General features: G+C 51.8%; 1 protein-coding gene across 1 annotated transcript in view; it reads left to right on the top strand.

The window, feature by feature from the left end:
* The window catches only part of LOC131848756 (uncharacterized), a 48,228-nt gene that overhangs the window by 19,682 nt on the left and 14,575 nt on the right, over positions 1 to 13,971 (top strand). The window contains exons 11-25 of the mRNA XM_059198689.1: positions 1,338 to 1,428; positions 2,552 to 2,674; positions 3,794 to 3,886; positions 4,565 to 4,734; positions 5,594 to 5,644; positions 6,351 to 6,656; positions 7,264 to 7,931; positions 8,012 to 8,290; positions 8,356 to 8,499; positions 8,569 to 8,989; positions 9,037 to 9,362; positions 9,454 to 9,582; positions 9,959 to 10,094; positions 11,364 to 11,492; positions 12,683 to 12,910. Of these exons, the coding sequence (XP_059054672.1) occupies positions 1,338 to 1,428; positions 2,552 to 2,674; positions 3,794 to 3,886; positions 4,565 to 4,734; positions 5,594 to 5,644; positions 6,351 to 6,656; positions 7,264 to 7,931; positions 8,012 to 8,290; positions 8,356 to 8,499; positions 8,569 to 8,989; positions 9,037 to 9,362; positions 9,454 to 9,582; positions 9,959 to 10,094; positions 11,364 to 11,492; positions 12,683 to 12,910 (3,294 nt within the window). The remainder of the gene's footprint in view (positions 1 to 1,337; positions 1,429 to 2,551; positions 2,675 to 3,793; positions 3,887 to 4,564; positions 4,735 to 5,593; positions 5,645 to 6,350; positions 6,657 to 7,263; positions 7,932 to 8,011; positions 8,291 to 8,355; positions 8,500 to 8,568; positions 8,990 to 9,036; positions 9,363 to 9,453; positions 9,583 to 9,958; positions 10,095 to 11,363; positions 11,493 to 12,682; positions 12,911 to 13,971) is intronic.

The raw sequence follows: 13,971 nt of genomic DNA, 5'->3' as shown, positions 1-13,971 counted from the left end.
CCGCGGCTACGTGCTGCTGTGGCACCTGCTCGCGCTGCTGCTGCGGCACAACGGGGTAACTGAACTCACACACCACACACCCCACGCACTACACCAGCCTGGTGGAGTACTGCGAGGGGCGAGTGCGAGGCGCGCGGCCCGCCCCCGACCGCGTCGGCTACGTGCTGCTGTGGCACCTGCTCGCGCTGCTGCTGCGGCACAACGGGGTAACTGAACTCACACACCACACACCCCACGCACTACACCAGCCTGGTGGAGTACTGCGAGGCGCGGCCCGCCCCCGACCGCGTCGGCTACGTGCGCGCGCTCGCGCCTGCTGCGGCCCGACCGCGTCGGCTACGCGCGGCCCGCCCCCGACCGCGTCGGCTACGGCTGTGGCACCTGCTCGCGCTGCTGCTGCGGCACAACGGGGTAACTGAACTCACACACCACACATCCCACGCACTACACCAGCCTGGTGGAGTACTGCGAGGGGCGAGTGCGAGGCGCGCGGCCCGCCCCCGACCGCGTCGGCTACGTGCTGCTGTGGCACCTGCTCGCGCTGCTGCTGCGGCACAACGGGGTAACTGAACTCACACACCACACACCCCACGCACTACACCAGCCTGGTGGAGTACTGCGAGGGGCGAGTGCGAGGCGCGCGCGGCCCGCCCCCGACCGCGTCGGCTACGTGCTGCTGTGGCACCTGCTCGCGCTGCTGCTGCGGCACAACGGGGTAACTGAACTCACACACCACACATCCCACGCACACCAGCCTGGTGGAGTACTGCAAGGGGCGAGTGCCAGCATCACGATCACGACGGGCAGATACATCCAACGCATGATGGCAGGCAACCAAAGGGCAGACTGGCCGAGGAGGTGGCCATGAAATCGAACAGGAAGTCAGACTACGTTCGCTATACCGTCTCATTCGCCAAACATCAATCGAACGGACGATTGAGGAATGGGACTTCAACCGACCCATAGCTATAACAAACTCGATTGTACTGTCCGAAACACGGGTGGAGAACACGAGCGAGCATCTCTCTTGACTCCCTATAAATTATTATTAATAATTACAGAACAGTTTCTATAATTTATACAAAAATACTGTATTATGTAGGCTTATGAGCCGAAATAAAATTGTTAAAACCACAAGATCCTAAGGGTACTATAAACCAAAACACTACACTCGTGTATATAAAGTTCGGTTTCAAATACGGATACAAAACATATTACAAATAATATATGACATTAGCGCGTTCTAATTTTGTTACAGCGCCATCTATTGGCGCTGTATGCAAACAATAGTATTTTATGGATTACTATCTACTACAATGACTACATTGCTTTCGCAGGTGGTTGTCGGTACCGACATTGCTGAGCTGCTGATGAAGAACAAACGAGAATACGAGTATAACACCACGGCCGATAGACCTGCGCATGACGGTATGTTGATCCTATTTAGATCGGATTTCACTAAAGAAACTGATCGCGTTTAGTTCGAACTGAACGCGATCAAAACGTTTAAACGTGTTCAAAGCTTCATTTTGCATTTCACCACTACAAATTTCGCTAAACACGTTTATAAATTCTGAACGTCTGATTTCCTACAGTTAACTCTTTAAACGTATTTAAAGCAGCTGTCAGTTGTCAAACAGTCATCAATAAGAATTTTGACAATATAATATCGGGAATAAAAAAATTGCCAGTAGTTTAAAAAGAATCCTCAGTAAAATAATGTTTTACCTTGTTTATAGGTAAAGGTCGTTGTTATATATTTTGTAGTCGACGGTACTTATTAAATTAAAAGCTAAAAAACTTATCCTAATTATCACATGATTGAATTACAAATATTTCTTAAAATTATTTTAGTTAAATTACCAATTACATCAAATATTATTTTATGAGCGTGTAACACTGAACGAATGAAAATCTAAACTTCATTTTGGTAAACGCGATCTGTATAACGCTGGTGAATTCCATTTAAAGTAAAACGAAATCAACGTCGTTTTTTTTGTACTAGTTTACACTGAACTCCGTTTCCTTGAACGTGTTTATACTAAGAGTGGTGTCTGAGCTAAAACGTTTAAACGTGTTCAAAGCTTCATTTTGCATTTCTCCACTACAAATTTAAATTCAATTTCAAATTCAAAAATCATTTATTCATGTAGGACATTTTAGCCGCTTATGAACGTCAAATTTTTACATTATAATTTTATTTTTTTCCCTACCGTCCAGTTCGGTATATAGATCCAATTGAGAAGAACTAGCAAGAAACTCAATTGAATTACTTTTTTTTTAAAAGCCAGTTTACAATGTATGTTTATATAGGTGTCTATGTCTAACATTAAATGAAAATCCCGTGCTTGAACAACTATTGCCATGCACGCTCGTCATTAAAAATATTTTATCCATATTTTTTTTTTTTTTTTTAAAGCCAGTTTACAAATTTCTATTATATACTAAATACTTATATTTTGTACAGTGTACAAGCACTCTTCAACTCTACTATTATATATACGCATGTAGAGTCATGAGTTGTGTCATATTAAATGTTACGCACGTGTAGGGAGACGTCGCGAGTCGTCGTTGTCGGGGTCCGCTCGCGAAGACGAGCGGGAGATCGAGCGGAACGAGCGACCCGAGCGATACGACCACGAAACTGAAAATTCGTCATACTCGGACAACACACGTATGTATCATTAAATACATTAAAAATCTGATGCTTTTTTCACCCATGCTTTTTTTATTATTATTGTTACTATGTAAACATTGTTTTGAGTTTACAACAATTGTAGGGCAAATCAAATAAAAAATCATTTATACATGTAAGACGTTTTAGGCGCTTTGAACATAATTGTTTTTGTCACTACCGTCCAGTTCAGTATTCGTCATACAAATTCAATTGAGACGAACTGGCTGGAAACACGACTAAATGTCTTTTTCTTAAAAGTCAGTGTGTGAGTAGTGTGTGTCCAGTTAAATATACAGATTCGATTGAGAAGAACTGGAAACAGGAAACACACACATCTGAATTTCCTTTTCTTAAAAGTCAAGTCGTCGCTAACTATGGGCCCCATCAACAAGCTCAGAGTCACTCAGAGGGCAATGGAGAGGACTATGCTCAGAGTTACACTGCGTGATTGAATCAGAAATGAGGAGATCCGCAGAAGAACCAGAGTGACCGAGAGAGCCCGAAGAATTGCGACTCTGAAGTGGCCATGGGCAGGGCACATAGCTCGTAGGACAGATGGCCGTTGGGGCAATTAAGTCCTCGAGTGGCGACCACGAACCGGAAGACGCAGCGTGGGAAGGCCTCCAGCAAGGTGGACCGACGATCTGGTCAATATCGCTGGAAAGCATTGGATGCGAGCAGCGCAGGACCGATCGTCGTAGAGATCTTTGGGGGAGGCCTATGTCCAGCAGTAGACAGCTTCCGGGCTGCGATGATGATGATGATGAAAAGTCAAGTTGTGTGAATAGTGTCCTTACGTCTCTTGTGACTAAACAAATATTGTTCAGTTCGAAAAAAACTATTTTTCACTATGAAAACATCAAAATATATATCATATTGTAAAACTTATACACAAATTCCTGATAGTCAAGCTTACGCTACGGTTATAATAAAAAGAATGTACGTAGTAAGATAGTAAGATAATACGTGCTACAGACAGGCCTCTTTGTCGAGGCTGCTTTGAAGTTTAAGAAATGGATGCTCACGTAACTTTAAAACATGTAGCAGTGGCTACTACCTCTTCTCTTATTAGTCATGAATATGCTTAATAAAAAGTGTGTGTGAATGTTTGTGCAGCAGCCCAGGAGAGTTCTCCAGCAGTGTCGGAGGAGGCGGCCCTGGACCGGCTGCGAGAGTTGCTCATCTACGGCAACCGACAGGAGGCTCTCGGTGAGTCTACATCCATATTATATAAATTCAAATTAAAAATGTAAAATAATTTATGCATGCAGGTCATTTTAGCCGCTTGTGAACGTCAAATTGTATTCTTTTATAATTTTTTCTCTATCATCGAGTTCAGTATATAATCCAATTGAGAACTGGCAAGAAACTCAATTGAATTACTTTTTTTTATAAGGCCAGTTTATTTATAATTTATATTTACATATATAGGTGTCTATGCAACATATATGTGCGATCTCACATGGGGACTAGCATGAACGTAATCATACATAATGTACATATAGTTTTCGACCCAGGGCCTAATGTCGTCAGTCAGCCAGCCATCCTGGCCCAAAACTTTTAAAATCTGATGTTATACATATATAGTGTGATAAAGTGTCGCTACATAATATATTTGTTTCCTATAGTATCTAGATAGTGAGTATACAGATGTAATAATTGAACTACATTAGTAAGTTTATTAGTGACGCGTCCATTCCACGCAGTCGTAACGTGGTCACTTTAAGCTGGAGTTAAATCTAAGCTATGTGGAGATGGAAATGAAAGGGTGTCGAGTGTCGACGGAAATATTACAAGTGTAGGCTCAGTTACGAGGACGAAGCGTGTGAACACGCAAAGTGCGATACTTTTATGATGTGAGGTGACGTGCGGTGGTGTGTCGTGCAGAGTGGGCGATGAGCAACTCGCTGTGGGGCCACGCGCTGCAGCTGGCGGCGCACTGCGAGCGACGCACGCGCGCCGCAGTCTCCGCGCGCTTCGTGGCCGCACTCGCACGGGCCGACCCCCTCCACACGCTGTACGCCGCGCTCGGGGGCCGCCTGCCGCCCGCCGCCACGGTACGTACCGCGCCGCCCCCTCCACACGCTGTACGCCGCGCTCGGGGGCCGCCTGCCGCCCGCCGCCACGGTACGTACCGCGCCGCCCCCTCCACACGCTGTACGCCGCGCTCGGGGGCCGCCTGCCGCCCGCCGCCACGGTACGTACCGCGCCGCCCCCTCCACACGCTGTACGCCGCGCTCGGGGCCGCCTGCCGCCCGCCGCCACGGTACGTACCGCGCCGCCCCCTCCACACGCTGTACGCCGCGCTCGGGGGCCGCCTGCCGCCCGCCGCCACGGTACGTACCGCGCCGCCCCCTCCACACGCTGTACGCCGCGCTCGGGGGCCGCCTGCCGCCCGCCGCCCACGGTACGTACCGCGCCGCCCCCTCCACACGCTGTACGCCGCGCTCGGGGGCCGCCTGCCGCCCGCCGCCACGGTACGTACCGCGCCGCCCCCTCCACACGCTGTACGCCGCGCTCGGGGGCCGCCTGCCGCCCGCCGCCACGGTACGTACCGCGCCGCCCCCTCCACACGCTGTACGCCGCGCTCGGGGGCCGCCTGCCGCCCGCCGCCACGGTACGTACCGCGCCGCCCCCTCCACACGCTGTACGCCGCGCTCGGGGGCCGCCTGCCGCCCGCCGCCACGGTACGTACCGCGCCGCCCCCTCCACACGCTGTACGCCGCGCTCGGGGGCCGCCTGCCGCCCGCCGCCACGGTACGTACCGCGCCGCCCCCTCCACACGCTGTACAGCGCCATCTAGTTCTATCTAGTCCAAGCTAAGCAGAGTTTGATGAGCTGAGCTTTATGGGTACTAGCAACTAATATAAATACATCAATACATTTTAGGTTTTAATGATTTGTTTGTGTTAACAGTGCGTGTCGGATGAGCGGTGCTTTGGCGACCGGGCGATCGTAGCTAGCAACTAATATAAATACATCAATACATTTTAGGTTTTAATGATTTGTTTGTGTTAATATATATATTCGGAATGAAATAGTGGGGCGACTTCAACGTATCGAGCGCTATCCCTTCGACTGTGTATTGCCAACGCTCCACTATGTCAATGGGCGCCAGACCATGTATTGACCGCCCACGCTCATACAACTCAGGTGTCCCCTGGACTGTGTATGCACAGCTCTCCCCTGGACGTATATATATATATTACGCTAATGGAAATGGTGGAGCGCTATACCTTCAACTATGTATCGAGCGCTATCCCTTCGACTGTGTATTGAACGCTCTCCCGTGGACTATGTCAATGGGCGCTCTCCGCTGGACTATGTATTGAGCCCTCTCCTCTGGACTATGTATTCAGCGCTGTCCCCTGGACTGTGTATTGAACGCTCTCCCCTGGACTATGTATTGAACATTCTCCCCTGGACTATGTATTGAGCGCTCTCCCCTGGACTATGTATTGAACGCTCTCCCCTGGACTATGTATTGAGCGCTGTCCCCTGGACTATGTATTGAAAGCTCTCCCCTGGACTATGTCAATGAGCGCTCTCCCCTGGACTATGTATTGAACGCTCTCCCCTGGACTATGTAATGAGCGCTGCTCCTGGACTATGTATTCAGCGCTGTCCCCTGGACTATGTATTGAACGCTTTCTCCTTGACTATATATTGAACGCTCTCCTCTGGACTATATATTGAGCGTATGACGGCGGTGTGTGCAGGAGACAGCTTGGCGGCGCGCGGGCTGCTGTACTCAGCTCAGTTCTGCTACCTGGCGGGCGGGCTGCAGCCGCAGCAGCATCCACTGGCTCCGCTGGCTGCAGCCGCCCCGCCTCCCGCACCCCCGCGCCTCTCCCTGCTGCTGGCCGACCCCCGTGCCCCCACGTTGCAGCTCTTCGCCACCAACGAGGCCATCTTCGCCACAGAGATCTACGAGTACGCCATGTCGCTCAACAGGGACTACGTCATCGAGGAGTTTCAGGTTAGCGTCGCATCAATAATAATCTCAGGACAATTCACACAGCGCCATCTAGACCCAAATTAAGCTAGCTAACGCTTGTGTTATGGGTACTAAATAACTGATACAAATACATAGAAATTTTTTCGTAAATACATACATATTATACATAGAAAACACGCAGACCGACAAACGACCGTCAAATACTATTTAATTGTACTTTTAAGGGGGTGTACAGTGTGTACACCTCCCTTTAGGTCTATGACCTATTTCGTCGAGAACCTGGGAGCTTGTAATGATAGATACGGCAGACAGAAAAGTGTTTTTATTTGTAGAAATGTTCCAGTCTTATATACAAAGATACACGTGTCGCGTACACGTGCTCCTGCACGTAGCAACGGCTTTTGTTACACGTGCACGTACACGTGTATAAGAGTTCTAGGAAGTTGCAAGGTGGCATGTGTAGAAAGTATGCTGCTACATCTATACTCCATACATGTAAATAAAATTTGAGTGTCTGTTTGTAATATTAAAATAATCTTTTTTGGCTACATGCTATGAATATAAATAGGGTACATACTTAGGCTACTTTTATTTTAGAAAAATAAAGTTATGTGGTGTGTGTATGTAGGTGTACAAGCTGTTGTTGGCGAGCCGACTGGTGGACGTGGGCGCGTACGAGCGCGCGCTCGCCTACACCGAGCATGCCGCGCGGGCCGTCGCCGCCGCCCCCCGGGACTACGCCCCCCGACTAGCGCGCGCCCTGGCGCTGCTCGCAGACAGGTACGTGGACACCGAGCACGCCCCCCGGGACTACGCCCCCCGACTAGCGCGCGCCCTGGCGCTGCTCGCAGACAGGTACGTGGACACCGAGCACGCCCCCCGGGACTACGCCCCCCGACTAGCGCGCGCCCTGGCGCTGCTCGCAGACAGGTACGTGGACACCGAGCACGCCCCCCGGGACTACGCAACCCGACTAGCGAGCTCACTGGAGCTGAACGCAGACAGAAACGTGGACACCGAGCACGCCCCCCGGGACTACGCCCCCCGACTAGCGCGCGCCCTGGCGCTGCTCGCAGGCGTGGACACCGAGCACGCCCCCGGGACTACGCCCCCCGACGCGCGCGCCCTGGCGCTGCTCGCAGACAGGTACGTGGACACCGAGCACGCCCCCCGGGACTACGCCCCCCGACTAGCGCGCGCCCTGGCGCTGCTCGCAGACAGGTACGTGGACACCGAGCACGCCCCCCGGGACTACGCCCCCCGACTAGCGCGCGCCCTGGCGCTGCTCGCAGACAGGTACGTGGACACCGAGCACGCCCCCGGGACTACGCCCCCGACTAGCGCGCGCCCTGGCGCTGCTCGCGGTGGACACCGAGCACGCCCCCGGGACTACGCCCCCGACTAGCGCGCGCCCTGGCGCTGCTCGCAGACAGGTACGTGGACACCGAGCACGCCCCCCGGGACTACGCCCCCCGACTAGCGCGCGCCCTGGCGCTGCTCGCAGACAGGTACGTGGACACCGAGCACGCCCCCTGGGACTACGCCCCCCGACTAGCGCGCGCCCTGGCGCTGCTCGCAGACAGGTACGTGGACACCGAGCACGCCCCCGGGACTACGCCCCCGACTAGCGCGCGCCCTGGCGCTGCTCGCAACAGGTAATTGGACACCGAGCATGTTTGTACAATACGTATAGCGCGCTCCCTCGCTATTTTTTTTTCAGACATAACGTGGACACCGAGCACGCCCCCCGGGACTACGCCCCCCGACTAGCGGCTTTATTTTTGCTCGCAGAAAAAACCGTTAGCACGCCCCCCGGGACTACGCCCCCCGACAGTAGCGGCGCCCTGGCGCTGCTCGCAGACAGGTACGTGGACACCGAGCACGCCCCCGGGACTACGCCCCCCGACTAGCGCGCTTTCTGCTCGAGAGACAGGTACGTGGACACCGAGCACGCCCCCGGGACTACGCCCCCCGACTGTCGCGAGCGCTGCTCGCAGACAGGTACGTGGACACCGAGCACGCCCCCGGGACTACGCCCCCGACTAGCGCGCGCCCTGGCGCTGCTCGCAGACAGGTACGTGGACACCGAGCACGCCCCCCGGGACTACGCCCCCCGACTAGCGCGCGCCCTGGCGCTGCTCGCAGACAGGTACGTGGACACCGAGCACGCCCCCCGGGACGACGCCACCCCTCTAGCGCGCGCCCTGGCGCTGCTCGCAGACAGGTCGTGGACACCGAGCACGCCCCCCGTGGACCCCGACTACCGACTAGCGCGCGCCCTGGCGCTGCTCGCACGCCACCGCCCCCGGGACTACGCCCCGACTAGCGCGCTCCCTGGCGCTGCTCGCAGACAGGTACGTGGACACCGAGCACGCCCCCCGGGACTACGCCCCCCGACTAGCGCGCGCCCTGGCGCTGCTCGCAGACAGGTACGTGGACACCGAGCACGCCCCCCGGACTACGCCCCCGACTAGCGCGCGCCCTGGCGCTGCTCGCAGACAGGTACGTGGACACCGAGCACGCCCCCCGGGACTACGCCCCCCGACTAGCGCGCGCCCTGGCGCTGCTCGCAGACAGGTACGTGGACACCGAGCACGCCCCCCGGGACTACGCCCCCCGACTAGCGCGCTCCCTGGCGCTGCTCGCAGACAGGTACGTGGACACCGAGCACGCCCCCCGGGACTACGCCCCCCGACTAGCGCGCTCCCTGGCGCTGCTCGCAGACAGGTACGTGGACACCGAGCACGCCCCCCGGGTCTAGTCTGCGGGTATTGCTGGCGAGCTGGCGGTTCTAGCTGACTGGTACGTGGACACCGAGCACGCCCCCGGGACTACGCCCCCGACTAGCGCGCTTGGCGCTGCTCGCAGACAGGTACGTGGACACCGAGCACGCCCCCCGGGACTACGCCCCCCGACTAGCGCGCGCCCTGGCGCTGCTCGCAGACAGGTACGTGGACACCGAGCACGCCCCCTGGGACTACGCCCCCCGACTAGCGCGCGCCCTTTAATTAATTTACACTGAGCGTATGTTTGTACAATGGCATGTATTAAACGCAAAAAAATCGATATTTTTTTTTCTAAATAACAATAGATATGAATTTTAAAGGTAAGGTCTATTTTTATATATAAAAAAAATGTTAGGAATCTGCTACAAAACTCAGCCTCTGAACAGTAGCTGGCTTTTACTAGGCTTCATAATGCAGTCGTTTTAGAAGTTTTCGGCCGAGAGGAAATAATTGACGAAATTAGGCTCTGGCTCGCGGACTGTCGTATAAATTGTGTAAGCGTATAAAGTATTGCACTCACGAGGCAGCGCCCCGCAGGCTGAAGTACCACGACCCGGCGCTGCAGGAGGAGGCCGCCGACGACGAGCCGCCCAGCGCCGAGCCCTCCCCGCGCCACCAGCAGTGGCTGCACCACATACAGCTGCTCGCCGACCACCACCACCGCGCCGCACAGGTCACTACTCTATATCTAATACGCCACACCACCGCCGACACCTCACCACACAGGTCACTACACTGTTTCTTTTACGGCAGACCACCGCCCGGACCACCACCGACACCTCACCACACAGGTCACTACACTGTTTCTTTTACGGCAGACCACCGCCCGGACCACCACCGACACCTCACCACACAGGTCACTACACTGTTTTACGGCAGACCACCACCGAAACCTCACCACACAGGTTACTACATTTTGATGCCGTCCAATATAGATAAATAGATAAACTCTTTATTCAACAATTACAGACATAACATACACGAGATACAGAAAAAACACGAATTAATCAAAGAAATGTAGGTGAGTTTATGTGCTGCAAAAGTGAGAAGACAGCCAACTCAGCATAATGCTGCAGATAACTCTGCAGTGCTGATATTAATAAGCTATTTTACATAAATGCCGTCTGCACAAAATCAGTAACTCATTCTATGGTAATTGCATAAGATTTTATAATAAACTGCCAGAATCTGCATTAAATCTGACAGAGAGGCAATTCAAATCTTATATTAAACAATCTTAGGGGATGCCTACGTGATAGTAGCTTTATGCATGCAAAGTCAGCCCGATCGGTTTAAAATTGACAAAGTTTCATACAAATTTCATCCCCTCTTTTGTCCCCTTGGGGGTAGAATTAATCAAAATCCTTTCTTAGCGGATGCCTTCGTCATAACATCTACCTGCATGCCAAATTTCAGCCCAATCCGTCTCCAGAGACTTCGTGTCTGATCGTCATTGGGTCTAAATTTTCACGCGTTAGGTCTTTTTTGATGGCGGCCCATGACATGACCAAGATAATCTGGACTCAGTCAATTTATCCTGGATAGGTCTTTGAATGTTCCTCGCAAGTAATGGTTTGACACCTTATGAAAGATATAATTAGTTCCTAGCAAAGTACTAATTATATCTTTGGAAAATGAATTAGGACTTTTAAAGAAAGTGAAGTGACATGAAACATACAGGTTATCGCGCGAAAGGGTGAACACAAAAAACAGTAAAATCGGTGTAACTCACGATTACGCGCTTTGCGCCGCTAAATTGGGCGTGATAGAGAGACCGTGTATACATACACGGTCTACAAAGGCAAACATAATATACATTTTACAGATTTAGAATGTACATGGTAAGAAATTTCCATCGGATCTCTTATTATGTGCATTTTGTACGATTATGTAACTCACCCATGTGTTTATGTATAATGTTTGTCTGTCGGTGCGTGTGCAGCAGACGGAGGAACCGTCGCTACAAACAACGCCGGTGCACCAGCCTCAACCGCAGGAACCGCAGCAGCTGGACCAGCAACAACAGCAGGCGGAGTACTACGCGCAGTACGGCTGGTCTCAGCCGGATCAGGTCCGTTCACACCCACATATTCAATATTAATTATCTATGTTAAATTAAATGTAATTAAATAAATTATGGTAACGGAGAATTGTATAGCATTGTAGCAGCACACGACATTTACGCAACACATCTGTACTCCAACTGCTGGTGTAACGCAATCGCCCCAGAGCAGGTCGTCGTCTTCGCCAGCGAGGACGGTGTCGTGTGTGTGTGTCGTGTAATCGGTACGGAACGGGTGGATCGAGTATATAAATCCGACAAAACTGAATCCTATGTGTTGAATCAAGAGTATAATCTATTTGTGTAGTAAATTTCAATTTAGCGCTGACAATATTATAATAAGTGGTGCGTAGCGGTTTCTAGATTGATTATCGCATGCTTCTTACTTGATATTGTGTAATTATTTATATAAAAAAAATCTATTCAAAAGAGCAACACACAAGTTTCTTGCTCATTCTTCTTGTGATGAATCTGCGTTCCGAATGAGTGGTAGAATAAAAAATATGACTATTCAAAAGTGCTTGTATTGAGCTTATTTGAATAAAGATTATTTCTATTTCTATTTCAAATCTGTTTACCAGTAGTGTAATGTGTTATAAAAAAAGCAATGTTAGTATACTAAAAATTAATTTATTGTTAATTAATTTCATATTCTCTGTTAACTTTATAATGTGTTGTTGCCTTTATACGTAGTGACGTAAATTTTTAGAATTAGTCTGTTGTTATTTATGAAAGCCTGTCAGTGGGTTAGTATGACGTTTACATTGATTTTATTTAAGACTAGCTTTTGTCCGCGGCTTCGCTCGCGTTAGTTTATCCCCTTAGGAGTGCAATTTATCAAAATTCTTAGTAGATGCCTACGTCATAGTAGCTTTATGTATGCAAAGTCTCAGCCCGATTGATTTAAAATTGACAAAGTTTCATACAAACTTTCATCCCTTATTTTATCCCCTTGGGGGAAGAATGAATCAAAATCCATTCTTAGCGGATGCCTACGTCATAACAATGCCAAATTTCAGCCCGATCCCTCCAGTGGTTTGGACTGTGCGTTGATAGATCACTATGTCAGTCACCTTTGAGTTATATATATTTATATATACTTAAATAGCCTTGGTTTTCCTTTAATAAATAAATAGATTTGTGTAAGTAATATCTGTGTGGAATACAAATAATATTAATTCTAATATTTCTACCCGTAGACATCACAGCTGCAGTACCAGCAACCGGCTCCGCCGTACCAAGAGCCAACGGAGCAAGTGGAGTACTCGCAGTACTACCAGCCGCCCGCGCCCGCGCCCGCGCCCGAGCCGCAGCCGGCGCCCGCCGCCCCGCCCGCCGCCGACGACTGGCAGCCGCGGCCCGCCGCCGACGCTCAGCACTACGACCCCGGATACTGGCAGACCGACTCGCCCTATGGCTACGCCGAGGTGAGTCCTACGCTGCGATATATTCGCAACGACAATTTTCAACGTGTCGCTTAAAAAGATCGAGTATAGTTAATATGATCTACTGTTATATATCTGGTAATAATGTCACGTCGAAATCGTCGCTTATAGATTTTATAGCTACATAAGTTTCTCGAGTATAGAGTTCATTTCGAGTAGGCTCAGCACGGGTTCAGTGATGGAATAGAATAGGAATTAGATATACGAGTAGGGTCCGCGTACTGGATGGAGCGCGTAGGTGTAGTGGCGGCGGCGCTAACGCTGTGTTGTGGTGCACGGCAGCGCGGGCCCGCGCTCCGGCGCCGCCTGGGGCCGCGCCCCGCCCCCCGCCCCGGCCCCGGCCCCGCCCCCCGCCCCGCCTCCGACCTGGACGTGCAGGTGGCGCGCGGCGTCCGGCCGGAGCCCGCGGCCGGCGGGGTGATCCGGCGCACGGTGGACTCGTGGTCGCGGGCGGGCGCGCGGCCGGCGGGGGGCGCGGGGAGCTCGGGGGGGGCGTTCCCCCCGCTTGTGTTCGGCGGCACGTTCCCCATCGACGCCCCCGAGGAGGCCCCGCGGGCCATGAGGCGGGACCTCGACCGCAGCGTGCTGAGGTTCGAGGCGGCGCTGGCGAGGCGATCGCACCCCCACCCCCGGACCTACCCCCTCGACGAGCCGGTGCCGCTCCAGTGACCGACGCGATCCTGTGATACTCGCATTGTATTGTAACTGACGATGATTATGTTGACTGGTTTTATGGGTCCGCTCTTTCGCGCGCGATTCGTGTTCACATAGAAAAGGATATGTATGTAAATGTAGACGAGAGGTTCCCAAACTTTTTTGTATCGTAGACACCTTGCCATATTTTTCGGTTTTGGATAGAGTAAAGTTGGTGTTGAAAACATATAGTAAAAACAACAAAATGACCGCTGTCGTAAACTTTGGAGTTTGTCATTGACCCCTGGTCGATATAGAACTTTGGGAATCACTGATATAGTCAAAGAGAAGGAAGAAAACTGGACGCGTTCTTCAATTGTTCACGCTTTAGCGTCTTTTTGTAATAATTC

The sequence above is a fragment of the Achroia grisella genome, unplaced genomic scaffold, assembly GCF_030625045.1.
Source record: "Achroia grisella isolate CSIRO2021 unplaced genomic scaffold, CSIRO_AGI_Agris_v1 utg5850, whole genome shotgun sequence".
Lineage (NCBI taxonomy): Eukaryota > Metazoa > Arthropoda > Insecta > Lepidoptera > Pyralidae > Achroia > Achroia grisella.
This window is presented reverse-complemented; position numbering and strand designations above follow the sequence as displayed.